The sequence below is a fragment of the Schistocerca americana genome, chromosome 1 (assembly GCF_021461395.2).
Source record: "Schistocerca americana isolate TAMUIC-IGC-003095 chromosome 1, iqSchAmer2.1, whole genome shotgun sequence".
NCBI lineage: Eukaryota > Metazoa > Arthropoda > Insecta > Orthoptera > Acrididae > Schistocerca > Schistocerca americana.
Window position 1 is genome coordinate 647707715 of NC_060119.1, and position 16176 is coordinate 647723890.

At 40.5% G+C, this 16176-nt stretch overlaps 1 protein-coding gene across 2 annotated transcripts in view; it reads right to left on the reverse strand.

The window, feature by feature from the left end:
* LOC124607891 (scaffold attachment factor B2-like) overlaps window positions 1–16176 on the reverse strand; it is a 211848-nt gene that overhangs the window by 10295 nt on the left and 185377 nt on the right. For both annotated transcript variants that reach the window (XM_047139942.1, XM_047139941.1), the window contains exon 16: window positions 13213–13399. In XM_047139942.1, the coding sequence (XP_046995898.1) occupies window positions 13213–13399 (187 nt within the window). The remainder of the gene's footprint in view (window positions 1–13212; window positions 13400–16176) is intronic.

Here is a 16176-nt window from a genome sequence, read left to right on the forward strand (position 1 = left end):
TTTGGGCTCTCATGATATGCAGGTCCCTTTAAAGCTTGCACAGCAGTGTACACTGAGTGGCCAAAAGTCTTAAAGCACTAGATGTAATATTAAAGCAAGTCACTCCTTCATAAGCTCTAAAATGCAGTACCCCTAAGACACAGTTTAAGATGTAATGTCTCGGACTTTTATTTTCATCGAAATCACTTTCTGACTTATGGTTACAAAGTTAGTTGTGGGGTGAGACATCTGAGGAAGGCATGGTCCACATTCAGCCAATCACACATGAACAGTAGCTGCAGGAACAATTGATTTGTTGTATGTTGTGTGAGACTGAACAATGTCTGAAGCAAGCTGTCAAATGTTACTCAGTAGGAATGTTTTGATGGTCCTCTCTGAGGTCGGGGGATTGCCGTATTGAGCGAGTCTAGAGAAATGGCTTGTATGTTAAGTGCCTTGACAATGCTACCAACCACTCTGACAAGACACCTACAGTGGCAAAGAGGGAGGAGGAAATGATTGCCTTCATCATCGAATTGATAAATTGAAAAAGCTGGAGCGCGAGGATCTGCAAACTGTCACAAACGGATCTGCAAGCTTTCAGAAACTTAGTCATTAGGCAACACTGCCGTTTCAACCCAACAGAACGGATATGGACCCAAATAAAAGTTTATGTTACCAACAATAATGAAACAAATAGTACTATCTGCACTCAGCAACAAAACTGTTAGGAAACTGCCTCTGCAGATTAGTAGAAAGCTGTCAATCAAATGCAGCATGGCAGGATGAAGACTCTGACTTATAATGGCTTAACAAATGCGTCAGAATGAAGCTTGTCTCAGGAACAAAGTCTACACCGCACAAAAGAAATCCTCCTTACTACTTTAATTATAACTGTTGTAATACTATGGCAGTACATTTTGTATCACTATTCCTTCTTCCAATCACTTAGTTTCCTCATCTTGATTAATAAGCACAAAGGATTTCTTTTTCTTATGTTTCAAATACACAGAAAGTTTGTTCAAAAAAACACAGTAACAGGCTGATTATAAACTTAGCATTCGGTTTCTTGGAATGAAACCGAACAGAGGACAGCTGAGGTTTTCATACACATGGGCAGCACTACACACCACATATAACTCCAAACTACCTCATATTACAAATCTCGACAGTGTCCCACTTTGGAGCAAATCTACTCTTAAGATTTAATTTGCAAAATGTGTTCACTAAAATTCAATGACAAAAAATTTCTGTCATGTCAAACTTGAAAATCTCATCAAGAAATAAAACATTTGTAAACTTTGGATATATCACCTTGGTAGTTCATTATTGCACATAAAACTTTATTAACATACTGCGGCTCCACTGGAAAACAGTAATGCCAATTCCATCTATGTACATCAAATAGTTCGAGCTTGAACAAGTTGAATTAAATGTACACTATGTGTTTGGTCTGTGCAAGACATGACAACTCTGCTCTGTGCTTCACTGTGTTCCATCGGGTGTCAGCACTAAAGTAATTTTGAACAGACTATAAGTAACATTATAAAAATGTTATCTCACAACATCTTTCATGTTTTGGTGGATGTATTGTTACTACTTCAAAATACATTCCGTCATATATTATTCATTTTGAATTACTGTCCCCTGTTCCAGAAGTGTGTGGTTTAATCAATTTTGCAAAATTTTCCAATTTTTATTTTACAAGGTTTTGCCTACAATGAGCATACGTCATGAAACAAATAAGCATAATAGGAGAAACAATGAAAGATACATTGTTCCCAATTTTTTTCTGGAATTGTTTAATGTTTCTCTTAAATGTAAAAGGCAAGATTTTCTCACAAAACATCACACTCTCCATAGTTGCATTATTTTTACCTCAGCACCATTATTTTGTATGTTACCTGTTGCCCAAGCCTGTCACTATTAGAAACGCTACATAAATATTGGATTCCTGAAGGTGGTGATCTTTCAGGAAATTATCCCAGGTTATATGGCAGAACATTTTACACTGCTGTGAATCTGTATCTTCTGAGATAGCTGGATTATTTATTTACGATGGTGTTATAGTATTCACTGTTACTGCATTAATGGTCTGTAATTCTTGTTGGAGAAATCTCTCTTAACACTCATCCTGTACAGACAGTACCAATGAAGATCCACCAATGCCATTACTTGTATGTAGCTGCTACGTATTTGATGTCTCACCAACCGCCTTTTTTAAGTCATTTGTGATCTGAAGTGTAGCAGCAAGAGTAGGCATTATTTCTTCTCCCATGCATGTTACATTCCTAACTGTTGGAGAAGGGAGGCATGTTGAGTAGACAGGTTTCTTCAGGTAGGAAAACTCGCATCAGAAACATTTGAAATGCTAACAAGGGCTAACAATAATGAATGTTTGTTAGAGGCAAGATTGTGAAAGTGGTTAGTGAGTGACTACTGTCACTGTATGATTACCCAAGGAGTAGTTTCCTATAAGAAGCACAGACAAATGATGATGATGATGATGATTGGTTTGTGGGGTGCTCAACTGCACGGTTATCAACTGTACACGTTCACAACCTTTGCTCAGTCCAATCCCACAATTTTCAAGAATGATGATGAAATGACGAGGACAACACAAAAGCCCCATCATCTCGAGGCAGGTGAAAATTTCTGATCCCGCCGGGAATCAAACGTGGAACCCCATGCTCGGGAAGCGAGAACGTGGCCCGCGATACCACGAGCTGTGGACTAAGCACAGACAAGCCCATGCAAATTATGGAGAATCATCTTGTGCAGGACTGAGCTTTGATGCATTGGGGTAGCTGAATGTTCTCTTAACTGTTATTCAAACCATGCTGCAACAAGACAAATGGTTCAAATGGCTCTGAGCACTATGGGACTCAACTGCTGAGGTCATTAGTCCCCTAGAACTTAGAACTAGTTAAACCTAACTAACCTAAGGACATGACAAACATCCATGCCCGAGGCAGGATTCGAACCTGCGACCGTAGCGGTCTTGCGGTTCCCGACTGCAGCGCCTTTAACCGCACGGCCACTTCGGCCGGTGCAACAAGACAATCAAATATAAGATCAAATAGAAGTCTTTTTTACAAGTATCAATGTACTTTTAATGTGACTGATGAGAGCAAAAGCTTAAGGGCATTAAGATGTATAGTTAATAAAATATAAAGCAACCAGATGGAAAATTAATAAAGTATAATGATCCTGACCCTGCATATTTTATGTCATTCATTTATGAAAGGCAGCAACTACATATAGCCAAAATAGTATTGACAAAATTGAAGAAATAGCTTTTGTTCGACCTATGTTCTTTTGTTAATCTATTTCTTGAACTTTAGATAAAAGAGTGTGTGCAAATATATATATATATATATATATATATATATATATATATATATATATATATATATATATATATATATATATATATATAATAGAAGGAAACATTCCACGTGGGAAAAATTATATATAAAATCAAAGATGAGGTGACTTACCGAATGAAAGCGCTGGCAGGTCGATAGACACACAAACAAACACAAACATACACACAAAATTCAAGCTTTCGCAACAAACTGTTGCCTCATCAGGAAAGAGGGAAGGAGAGGGGAAGACGAAAGGAAGTGGGTTTTAAGGGAGAGGGTAAGGAGTCATTCCAATCCCGGGAGCGGAAAGACTTACCTTAGGGGGAAAAAAGGACAGGTATACACTCGCATTATGTGCGTGTGTGCGAGTGTATACCTGTCCTTTTTTCCCCCTAAGGTAAGTCTTTCCGCTCCCGGGATTGGAATGACTCCTTACCCTCTCCCTTAAAACCCACTTCCTTTCGTCTTCCCCTCTCCTTCCCTCTTTCCTGATGAGGCAACAGTTTGTTGCGAAAGCTTGAATTTTGTGTGTATGTTTGTGTGTCTATCGACCTGCCAGCGCTTTCATTCGGTAAGTCACCTCATCTTTGATTTTATATATAATTTTTCCCACGTGGAATGTTTCCTTCTATTATATTGATATCATTAATTTGAATCCAACAATTACGTTTGTTATTGTCACTGTTGCATTTCGAAATCTTTTCTGTCGTCTTATTTTCCTCTTTCTGTTTTTACCAGTAGTTTCACTTTGTATTCACCTTCTCCTTTTCACCGTAATCTGCTATACTATTTTATCCCGTCTATATATATACTCAATAATACGTAACCCACTTCCAAACCATAACCAAAAATTTTTTTTGCCGCTTTCAGCACTACCGCCGCTATAATATCCACCGTTTCTAGTTCACAAACAGCTCCTTTCACCTTTTAAACAACCATTTTGGCCAGTTCTAATAACTTTCGCTTTATTTCCATTTCCGTTTTTCCCACATCACTTAAAATTTTTAGCGCTTCCCACAGGTTTTAACGTCATTATTTCTTCGTCAGACAATTGTTAGCCTCATTTTCATAATCTGCCACCACAATACCACTCCTTTTAATATACTACACGCAGTTTTTTCGAAATTTTCCCGAATTTCTCCGTCCTTTAACGTGCTTTGGCGGCAACACAAAATAAAAATTTAGGTGTCTGTATGTGTGGATGGATATGTGCGTGTGTGCGAGTGTATACCTGTCCTTTTTTCCCCCTAAGGTAAGTCTTTCCGCTCCCGGGATTGGAATGACTCCTTACCCTCTCCCTTAAAACCCACTTCCTTTCGTCTTCCCCTCTCCTTCCCTCTTTCCTGATGAGGCAACAGTTTGTTGCGAAAGCTTGAATTTTGTGTGTATGTTTGTGTGTCTATCGACCTGCCAGCGCTTTCATTCGGTAAGTCACCTCATTTTTGATTTTTTATATATATATATATATATATATATATATATATATATAAAAACAAAGATGATTTGACTTACCAAATGAAAGTGCTGGCAGGTCGACAGACACACAAACGAACACAAACAGACACACAAAATTCAAGCTTTCGCAACAAACTGTCGCCTCATCAGGAAAGAGGGAAGGAGAGGGAAAGACGAAAGGATGTGGGTTTTAAGGGAGAGGCTAAGGAGTCATTCCAATCCCGGGAGCGGAAAGACTTACCTTAGGGGGAAAAAAGGACGGGTATACACTCGCTCACACACATATATCCATCCACGCATATACACACACAAGCAGACATATTTAAAGACAAAGAGTTAAACTTTAAATATGTCTGCTTGTGTCTGTATATGTGTGGATGGATGTGTGTGTGTGTGTGTGTGTGTGTGTGTGTGTGTGTGCGCGCGCGTGCGAGTGTATACCCGTCCTTTTTTCCCCCTAAGGTAAGTCTTTCCGCTCCCGGGATTGGAATGACTCCTTACCCTCTCCTTTAAAACCCACATCCTTTCGTCTTTCCCTCTCCTTCCCTCTTTCCTGATGAGGCAACAGTTTGTTGTGAAAGCTTGAATTTTGTGTGTGTGTGTGTGTGTGTGTGTGTGTGTGTGTGTGTTTGTCGACCTGCCAGCACTTTCATTTGGTAAGTCACATCATCTTTGTTTTTAGATATATATTTCCTACGCGGAATGTTTCCCTCTATTTTTATATATATATATATACCATGAAGGATGAGAAATACACAAAGAAACTTCTCCAATTCAATAAATTCCTGAGATGTGCCTAATAGTACAATTTGAAGTGCGGAGCTTTCAAAAGGCAGGGACTATGTTCTAGTCAAAGTTGGGCACACAGAATTAACCAGGCAAAAAGCAAACTTCAACAGAACATTTTCAATATATTCAAACAAAAAACTGGTGCACATAATTAATGTATCAGTTTAAAAGATACTGAAATGATTAAAGATTAATGTCTTGTTTGATAAACTTATGTAAGTTCTACACTTCCTCTATTTCTTTTAGTTTTATCATTGCTACTGAGCATAGTGGTGGCAGTGGTTAGCACACTGGACTCATTCGCGAAGATGATGGTTTAAACTCATGTCAATGATCCAGATTTATGTTTTCCATGATTCCCCTAAATCACTCCAGGTACATGCCGGGATAGTTCCTTTGAAAGGGTACGGCTGACTGCTTTCCCTATCCTTGATGCAATTTGAGCTTGCGCTCCATCTCTAATGACCTCTGTGTCGACAGGATGTTAAACTCTCATCTTTCTTTTAGTTTTATCACTGCTGTTACGGCTATGGTCATCATCTCTCCCCTTCTCTCTCCAATCACCCAAGTATAGAAATCGTATTTAATTAGTGGAGAATGAGGATTTATTTAAGGAAATAACCACAAGAAAGTGGGTCCATGTGCCAACATGCTATATTTAGGTACTTAGCTGCTTTCCTCCCCCTTAAAGCACTAAAACTGAATGGTACATTTTAGGAGACACACTCATATTGGTTTCATTAAATGTGTGATTAAATGGGAAAAAAACTATTGACGTATGTTTTCCTTTCCTTAGATAACAAAGCAGCAATGGTTGGTATATTCTGTAATGCTTCCGACTGCGTGAATCCCAATATCCAAAATAAAACTGCATTTTTATGAAACTGATAGCACAGCAGAGCAATGGTTGTCTTACCCAAGCAAAAGAATGCAGAAAGTTGTACTTAATAATCCAACTAATGTAAGCGGGGCATCACAGATATGATAAGATATTTATAGAGTTCCACAAGACCCAATCTTACGTGTATTATTATTTCTCGTACACAAATAATTTTCCATCAAATATACAATAAGCATTAGTTCTTTTTGCAGGTGAGACTACCGCTGCAACCAAGAACACACACAGAAACAGTAGAAATGATAAATAATGTTCTTAAAAATTATTATTGAATGGGTTTTCTGCAAATGCCCTCACTCTCAATTTCAATATCCAAAATACAATGTATTCAGTTCAGCACATCTAGAGGTATCACACTGATGACAAATGGAACACTTGGTGAAGAAATAATAACTAGGACGAAAATTTATAAAAATTTGGGTGTCTACACTGACACGAATTTAAAGTGGGGAGGGGGGGGGGGGGGGGGGGGAGGAAGGACCTGTTACAACACAACCCAGTTCAGTCATATTTGCACTTCAAATCATAGCAAATCTCAGTGAAATATAAATTGGTAAGTTGACATATTTTATGAATTTCAATTCCAATATGTGTTATGGAATTCCGTATTTACCAGACTATGAGACATCCTGAATGTGAGATAACTCTCCCTCTTTATTTTTTGTAAGAGGCTCCTTGAGAAAAAATTATTTTTTAACGTATGACAAATCAAAATGATAAACTCTTATTGATGTAAACCATCTGCCTAAAAAGTTAGCATTGCACCTATTCTAAACTTGTACCTTTTATCCACAATCTATGTTTTGGTAAGGCAAAGAGACATATAGTAAAAAATTGTTTACATTAATTTTTATCTTCTGTTTTTTTAGCCTGTCCTCTATTTTTAATCATCACCATCACCATCCTAACAAGAGCAGCTGTGAAACTTTTATCTTTGTTGTCACAAATACTCGGCTGTTTCTTCCAAATATGTCACATTTCTTGTTTTCTTCTGAACAGGCAGTGGACTTTATTTCTATACTGACATGAGAATGTTACAATGTCTTTAGCTACAAAAACATATTGTCTGCTCACAGTTCTCTCACTGGTTGTGCAGAACTGTGAGCATCAACAACACCACTTCAAGAAAAACGAAGTATGCCAGTGGCACCAATCTATACTGTTAGCATCTCCTGCAGAAATGTAGGCTATTGTTGAGTATTTGTCCAGTTTAAAAGTTGGTTCAATTCTGATTACAGATGGAGTCAGGCAAACTGCAGATGTTCATAACAAGCCAAAGTACACAGTCCCACGGTTGAAGGAAGTCAAAATTTGCTGCCAGCTCACCACATCCCTCCCCACACTCACTCATTATTGTACTCTGCAAAGCCAGTGTCACAGTTCCCACCCGGTCTTCCATAGTGCAGTGCTTGCGCAACAGCGAAACACAGATACAATATCTTCTAGGGTGCGGGTAATATTTAACTGTAACAACAGAACTAATATAAATATAAAAGATCACAATCACAATTCAGCCCAATCCTCAAACTTCTACTCGTCGCGTTTCAACTGACTTCTGTTGATACTATCTCCGCAATGGGACTTCCCACCATAATTTATTCTTGTGATAGTAATCGCAATCAGTTTAATGTGATTTATTAAGACATTTAACTCTGGTTTAATTCTCTCTCTCGTTTCATCTAAAGGTATCCATCTTGTTCTAAGCTGATTAAATGCTGGTACCGTTTCTCCCCAGTATTGTAATTTGTAGACAGTGGCTGAATTTATCATTTGCAACCCATTTCACAAATCATTTTCTCATAACCAAATTTAAGATTGAATTTGGTTCAAAATCAAAAAATGGTTCTTAAAGGACAAGATTTTCATCTTCGAATATTACCTTTGCTTAAAAAGCACTATAACTGTATGTATGTATGTTATCTATACATGTACAACATTTGTGCTGGCAGGTCGATAGACACACAAACATACACATGAAATTCAAGCTTTCGCAACAAACTGTTGCCTCATCAGAAAAGACGGAAGGAGAGGGAAAGACGAAAGGATGTGGGTTTTAAGGGAGAGGGTAAGGAGTCATTCCAATCCCGGGAGCGGAAAGACTTACCTTAGGGGGAAAAAAGGGGTATACATTCGCGCGCACACACATACACACACACACACACACACACACACACACACACACACACACACACACACACACATCCATCTGCACATACACAGACACAAGCAGACATTTGTAAAGGCAAAGAGTTTGGGCAAAGATGTCAGTCGAGGCGGAAGTACAGAGGCATAGATGATGTTGAAAGACAGGTGAGGTATCAGCGGCGGCAAATCGAAATTAGCGGAGATTGAGGCCTGGCGGGTAACGAGAAGAGAGGATATACTGAAGGGCAAGTTCCCATCTCCGGAGTTCTGACAGGTTGGTGTTAATGGGAAGTATTCAGATAACCCGGACGGTGTAACACTGTGCCAAGATGTGCTGGCCGTGCACCAAGGCATGTTTAGCCACAGGGTGATCCTCATTACCAACAAACACTGTCTGCCTGTGTCCATTCATGCGAATGGACAGTTTGTTGCTGGTCATTCCCACATAGAAAGCTTGACAGTGTAGGCAGGTCAGTTGGTAAATCACGTGGGTGCTTTCAAACGTGGCTCTGCCTTTGATCATGTACACCTTCCGGGTTACAGGACTGGAGTAGGTGGTGGTGGGAGGGTGCATGGGACAGGTTTTACACCGGGGGCGGTTACAAGGGTAGGAGCCAGAGGGTAGGGAAGGTGGTTTGGGGATTTCATAGGGATGAACTAAGAGGTTACGAAGGTAAGGTGGACGGCGGAAAGACACTCTTGGTGGAGTGGGGAGGATTTCATGAAGAATGGATCTCATTTCAGGGCAGGATTTGAGGAAGTCGTATCCCTGCTGGAGAGCCACATTCAGAGTCTGATCCAGTCCCGGAAAGTATCCTGTCACAAGTGGGGCACTTTTGGGGTTCTTCTGTGGGAGGTTCTGGGTTTGAGGAGATGAGGAGATGAGGAAGTGGCTCTGGTTATTTGCTTCTGTACCAGGTCGGGAGGGTAGTTGCGGTATGCGAAGCTGTTTTCCGGTTGTTGGTGTAATGGTTCAGGGATTCAGGACTGGAGCAGATTCGTTTGCCACGAAGACCTAGGCTGTAGGGAAGGGACCATTTGATGTGGAATGGGTGGCAGCTGTCATAATGGACGTACTGTTGCTTGTTGGTGGGTTTGATGTGGACGGACGTGTGAAGCTGGCCATTGGACAGGTGGAGGTCAACGTAAAGAAAAGTGGCATGGGATTTGGAGTAGGACTAGGTGAATCTGATGGAACCAAAGGAGTTGAGGTTGGAGAGGAAATTCTGGAGTTGTTCTTCACTGTGAGTCCAGATCATGAAGATGTCATCAATAAATCTGTACCAAACTTTGGGTTGGCAGGCCTGGGTAACCAAGAAGGCTTCCTCTAGGCGACCCATGAATCGGTTGGCGTACGAGGGGGCCATCCTGGTGCCCATGGCTGTTCCCTTTAATTGTTGGTATGTCTGGTCTTCGAAAGTGAAGAAGTTGTGGGTCAGGATGAAGCTGGCTAAGGTAATGAGGAATGAGGTTTTTGGTAGGGTGGCAGGTGATCGGCGTGAAAGGAAGTGCTCCATCGCAGCGAGGCCCTGGACGTGTGGAATATTTGTGTATAAGGAAGTGGCATCAATGGTTACAAGGATGGTTTCCGGGGGTAACAGACTGGGTAGGGATTCCAGGCGTTCGAGAAAGTGGTTGGTGTCTTTGATGAAGGATGGGAGACTGCATGTAATGGGTTGAAGGTTTTGATCTACGTAGGCAGAGATACGTTCTGTGGGGGCTTGGTAGCCAGCTACAATGGGACGGCCGGGATGATTGGGTTTGTGAATTTTAGGAAGAAGGTAGAAGGTAGGGGTGCGGGGTGTTGGTGGGGTCAAGAGGTTGATGGAGTCGGGTGAAAGGTTTTGTAGGCCGCCTAAGGTTCTGAGGATTCCTTGAAGCTCCGCCTGGACATCAGGAATGGGATTACCTTGGCATACTTTGTATGTAGTGTTGTCTGAAAGCTGACGCAGTCCCTCAGCCACATACTCCCGACGATCAAGTACCATGATTGTGGAACCCTTTCCGCCGGAAGAATGACGATGGATCGGTCAGCCTTCAGATCACAGATAGCCTGGGCTTCAGAAGTGATGATGTTGGGAGTAGGATTAAGGTTTTTTAAGAAGGATTGAGATGCAAGGCTGGAAGTCAGAAATTCCTGGAAAGTTTGGAGAGGGTGATTTTGAGGAAGAGGAGGTGGGTCCCGCTGTGACGGAGGACGGAACTGTTCCAGGCTGGGTTCAATTTGGATAGTGTCTTGGGGAGTTGGACCATTAGGAGTAGGATTAGGATCATTTTTCTTCATGGCAAAGTGATATTTCCAGCAGAGAGTACGGGTGTAGGACAGTAAATCTTTGACAAGGGCTTTTTGGTTGAATCTAGGAGTGGGGCTGAAGGTGAGGCCTTTGGATAGGACAGAGGTTTCGGACTGGGAGAGAGGTTTGGAGGAAACGTTAACTACTGAATTAGGATGTTGTGGTTCCAGATTGTGTTGATTGGAATTTTGAGGTTTTGGGGGGAGCGGAGCTGGAAGTGGGAGATTGAGTAGATGGGAGAGACTGGGTCTGTGTGCAATGAGAGGAGGTTGAGGTTTGCTGGAAAGGTTGTGAAGGGTGAGTGAGTTGCCTTTCCGGAGGTGAAAAACCAGGAGATTGGATAGTTTTTTGAGGTGGAGGGTGGCATGCTGTTCTAATTTGCGATTGGCCTGTAGGAAGTCACATCATCTGTGTTTTTAGATATATTTTTCCCACGTGGAATGTTTCCCTCTATTATATTCAGGTACATCATTTACTGCACATCTGTTCAATTGTAATAAAAGTCTGAAGTTACCCTTACATTAATCTATCATACACTGTAAAATATGTCTGCTTGTGTCTGTATGTGTGGATGGATATGTGCGTGTGTGCGAGTGTATACCTGTCCTTTTTTCCCCCTAAGGTAAGTCTTTCCGCTCCCGGGATTGGAATGACTCCTTACCCTCTCCTTTAAAACCCACTTCCTTTCGTCTTCCCCTCTCCTTCCCTCTTTCCTGATGAGGCAACAGTTTGTTGCGAAAGCTTGAATTTTGTGTGTATGTTTGTGTTTGTTTGTGTGTCTATCGACCTGCCAGCGCTTTTGTTCGGTAAGTCACCTCATCTTTGTTTTTATATATAATACACTGTAAAAGTGTTTACTTCAGCAGCAATAGTTTAATCTGCAAATACATGATGACCCCGTATTTTTGAATGACGAATTTGGGAAAACTTCATCTTATAATCGAGTAAATATGGTAATGTTCTGAGGTGACTCATCTTTATGAAAGAAAGTTCTCATAGCTCAAAAACATACAATAAGAATAATGTGGTCCTCTTATATACACCTGTTAAAGGAGTTAGGCTTTCAGAATACTGCTTCACCATGTATGCATTCTCTGATGAAACTGGTTGTAAACGACCCACTACAGTTTAAAAGGAATTGTGAAGAACATAATTACAATACCAGAAGAAAAAATTACATTTGTTACTCCACGTTAAAGTTGACTTTAGGCCAAAAAAGTGCACAATGCTGCCATCAAAATTTTTGATCACCTACTCAAATTATTTTTTAAAAAGAACAAAAATGGAAAAGAGTATACCTTTTAAATGGTCAGCATGTAGCCATATTTAGATACGAACGTACACAATGAATGTAAAATGACTCATTCCATATCATTATCATTAATTGTACAAATGATCCATAGAACATCAAACTAACATATGTTCCACTAATGTAATGCGTGCGCATGTGGTTGGGAAGAATGATGACCAATAACTGGGCGAGAGGCAACAGGATAGGGATTTGGTACTGGCGATTTTATTCTGGTACATGCAGATAAGTTACATGTGACACATAATGACATGGAGCAGTGAACCGAGACAGGGAGATAACATAGAAGGAGAATAGAACAAATAAAGTGGGGCACATAAGGGGAAAAGTGGTGGTAGCATGTGTCAAACAGTGGCTACTACGGTCGCAGGTTCGAATCTTGCCTCGGGCATGGATGTATGTGATGTCCTTAGGTTAGTTAGGTTTAAGAAGTTCCAAGTTCTAGGGGACTGATGACCTCAGATGTTAAGTCCCATAGTGCTCAGAGCCATTTGAACAGTGGCTACTGGAGACTAAAGCCCAGGAGGATTTGGAGGCATCGCAGGATGTATTGTAAGGACAATTCCTAGTCACGTAATTCAGAGGAGCTGGTACTGGAGGAGGTTCATCCACATGACATGGGTTGCGAAACAGACAGGGTTTGGAACAGACTGCATGTCACCTAATAGGATTGCTGAAAGAAAAAAATTTAAATGTGGTAATAGTGTATGAGTTTCCTGGACACACACACACACACACACACACACACACACACACACACACACACACACACACACACACACACACACAAAATAAACATGGAGGTACTGAATCAATGCAAAACATTGCAAAAAAAGAATTTAAAACTAAATATTTTCCTCATTATAAGGAAACGCATGTTACCAGATTCTCTTACGTCACCAAATAATTTCCTGTATTATAATGTTTCAAGTACACGGTTACATTAGGCCTAAATTAGTTTATTTCAATACCAACCTCTCCGATCTAGGCATATCCACAGTACGCCATGACGGTCCAGCATCTCCCTTTCTATCACCAGATCCTTGCCATGTGTCCCGCCCATGCATGCCACTTCCTCCATCCATTGGAAGTAACTGCTTTACAGTAGGTGTACTGGTACCAGAATGCCACATATCGCCTGAGCGATCTGCATATCTCGTATCTGTTATTTCACGACAACAATGAAATGAAAATACAGTGATTAAACAGTACACTGGTTAACAACACTGGGCATATGTAAAACTGTCTGGAGGCCCTAACGTGTGCAGAAATAATCTTCACATTAGCTATCTCTGATATTTTCAGTTTAGAAACATAATTAACATAAAATGTGATGACTTTACATCAACTTACTGTCCCTGAGAAGGTGAAAATAAACAGTAAAGAAGTCCCCCCAACTAGTCACCAACTGAGATGGATTGGTAAGCTCCAGCAGATAAACTACAGACTTGCTTGACAAATTTTGTATTTTGAAGTGAGCACAAATACAGGCGTCATGGTGCTCCACCTCTGAAGATCTATAGGGATCAGCTCAACAATAAGTGTACGTTTACACTGCCTGCGATGCGATGCGAGGAATTATGGCCAAAGTGATGCAATGCGATGGAGCGTTCACATTGCACACGATACAGAGCGCGCGCGCGATCTGCCCAGCAATTGAGAGGCCTCGGCACGATGTCGTGTTTCCTCGACCCAGTAAATTCTTTTTTATTAGAAAACAGTGCTCTGAGAATTCAATGCAGTCGTGAATGGTTGCATGAAATCAACAAGGAGAGGAGGGCTTTAGGAGAATTTCATCATTTGTACAGTGACTTGAGAAAAGATGAGGATAAATTTTGGAGTTATTTCAGAATGAGTACAGAGACATTTGATTATATAGTGTCGTCTGTTTCAAATAGATTACAGAAGCAAAACACAAATTTCAGAATGGCTATTACCCCTGAAGAGAAAGCTATGATCACCATCAAGTAAGTAAACAATATTAAGTTTACAGCAATCATTTTATTATGAAAAATTTACGAATTGTGATAGATTCAAACTTTCTTTTAATAAATTTTGACATAGTTGACAATGAGAAGTAAAATACATCACAGTTCACTCACTTAAGTATCAAAGTTTTCAGAATCTTGGGGGCTTGAAATAACAATGTCATCAGGTTGAATTTCAGAAATGACTATTTCATTCTGCGGATTTCCAGCAATTACGATTTCAACTGGATTTTCAGGTGCATAGGGTGACATCAACGAATGTGCAGTGGAAGTGGTTGATTGTTCCAATTCTTCCAAAAGAACCTGCTGAATTTTTATCCTGGCTCTCAACTGAGCTGCTGGTGATAGTTTTCGCATTGCTGACAGCAAACTCGCTACAAAATGATAGCTGTCATCTTGCGTTTCTGATTTCAACATTTGTTGCTCAATTAGCTTCAACTTTTGCTTCTCTATATTTAGCAACTCAGAGTTTGTCGATTTCTTGGATCTCTTGTTTTGGTTTGTGTGTAGGGTGGGTGAGGGAGGAGGCATCGAAACGCTACCCTCTGAACTTACAGACAGTCTTGAAGAGCTGGCTTGGTTGGTTTCATCAGGTGAAACACTCTCTCTCTCTGTAAGAGCTGGTGAAAATGGTAGTTGTCGTGTGCGTCGTCGTGCTGCAATGCTGTTCTTTTACTGTGATAAACATTAGTCTTCGTCTTCCGTGGCGTCATTATGCCAATCAGGAAGGTCATTAGCTCGTACCACAGCCAATTGGACTGGAAAAGGCGGCATGCCACCTTCGTCTCTTGAACGTTCAGCACGAGTTTTTTTGAGTTCAGAGCGGAAAGTGTCACGCAGGTTCTTCCATTTATTCTTCAGTACCTCGCCTGAAATATAGACGCGAAATTCCAAAATGACAGAGCAAACAGCAGTGCTTCAAGAAGAGCGAGGAGTATCAGAGAGGCCTTCAAAAACTATGTCAACAGTCATTAACGCAAATATATTTCATGTCGAAATTATCAAATACTGTAACTATTGTGAACGTCACTTCATTATCAAAATACTGTAATAGTGTCTATACACAATTAAAATTAGAAAATAAACAAAGTTATTTGTGTTACTTATTTCTTGGAGTCTTGTAGCTATTGATTTTACTTTTTTGAACTTACTGTCTGTTCCACAATCTTCAGCTATTTCATTCCATTCTTGAGGAACAAAATCCCTATTGTGGTAATATTTATTTTTCTGGTCCCACAACACGGGGCGTTCACGCACACTGTTAATTAGTCTTTCGATGTCCATTGCAAGCAAGCAATTACTTCAGACGCAAGCGCAAACCAGCAATCGCTCCAAACACTCGCGCGAAACGCAAACTCTGTTGCGACTACACCGAAGTCATCGCATCGCACCGCATCACATCGCTCGGCCCAGCCTGCAGTCTAAATGGGCACCGCTCTGTTGCCACTGTTAAACCAAGCCTGCCCATTGTCACGCGATTTCAGCGCTTCATCGCTCGGCTCGGCTCGGCATCGCATCGCATCGCGGGCAGTGTAAATTTAGCCTAATCTTAAAAATCTAGATATTGACCTGAGTAACTAATGTACCACAGCAGAAAATCTTACTCACTATCCCATAACCACATCTACCACTTTACATTTTGAGTGGGAATGTTGAAAACTGGAAAATGAGAACTGAAAGAGATACGAACTTCAGCCAGCCACATCACCCTCTTAATATGTATACGTAAGAGAAAAATTAACATTTGTGATAAATGGGAATGTTGACCCAAAATGTAAAATTAACTGAACTATTTCATCAGCAGTAGTTTGAAATAGTTTTATTTTCAGCATATAAATATAAAAAAAATGTAACCAGTTTTTAGTTACTCGTATGGCACATCATCTGGTGAAGTCTAATTTGGAAATATAATGTATGTAAGAATGTGTGCCATGTCAACTATGGGTGGTTG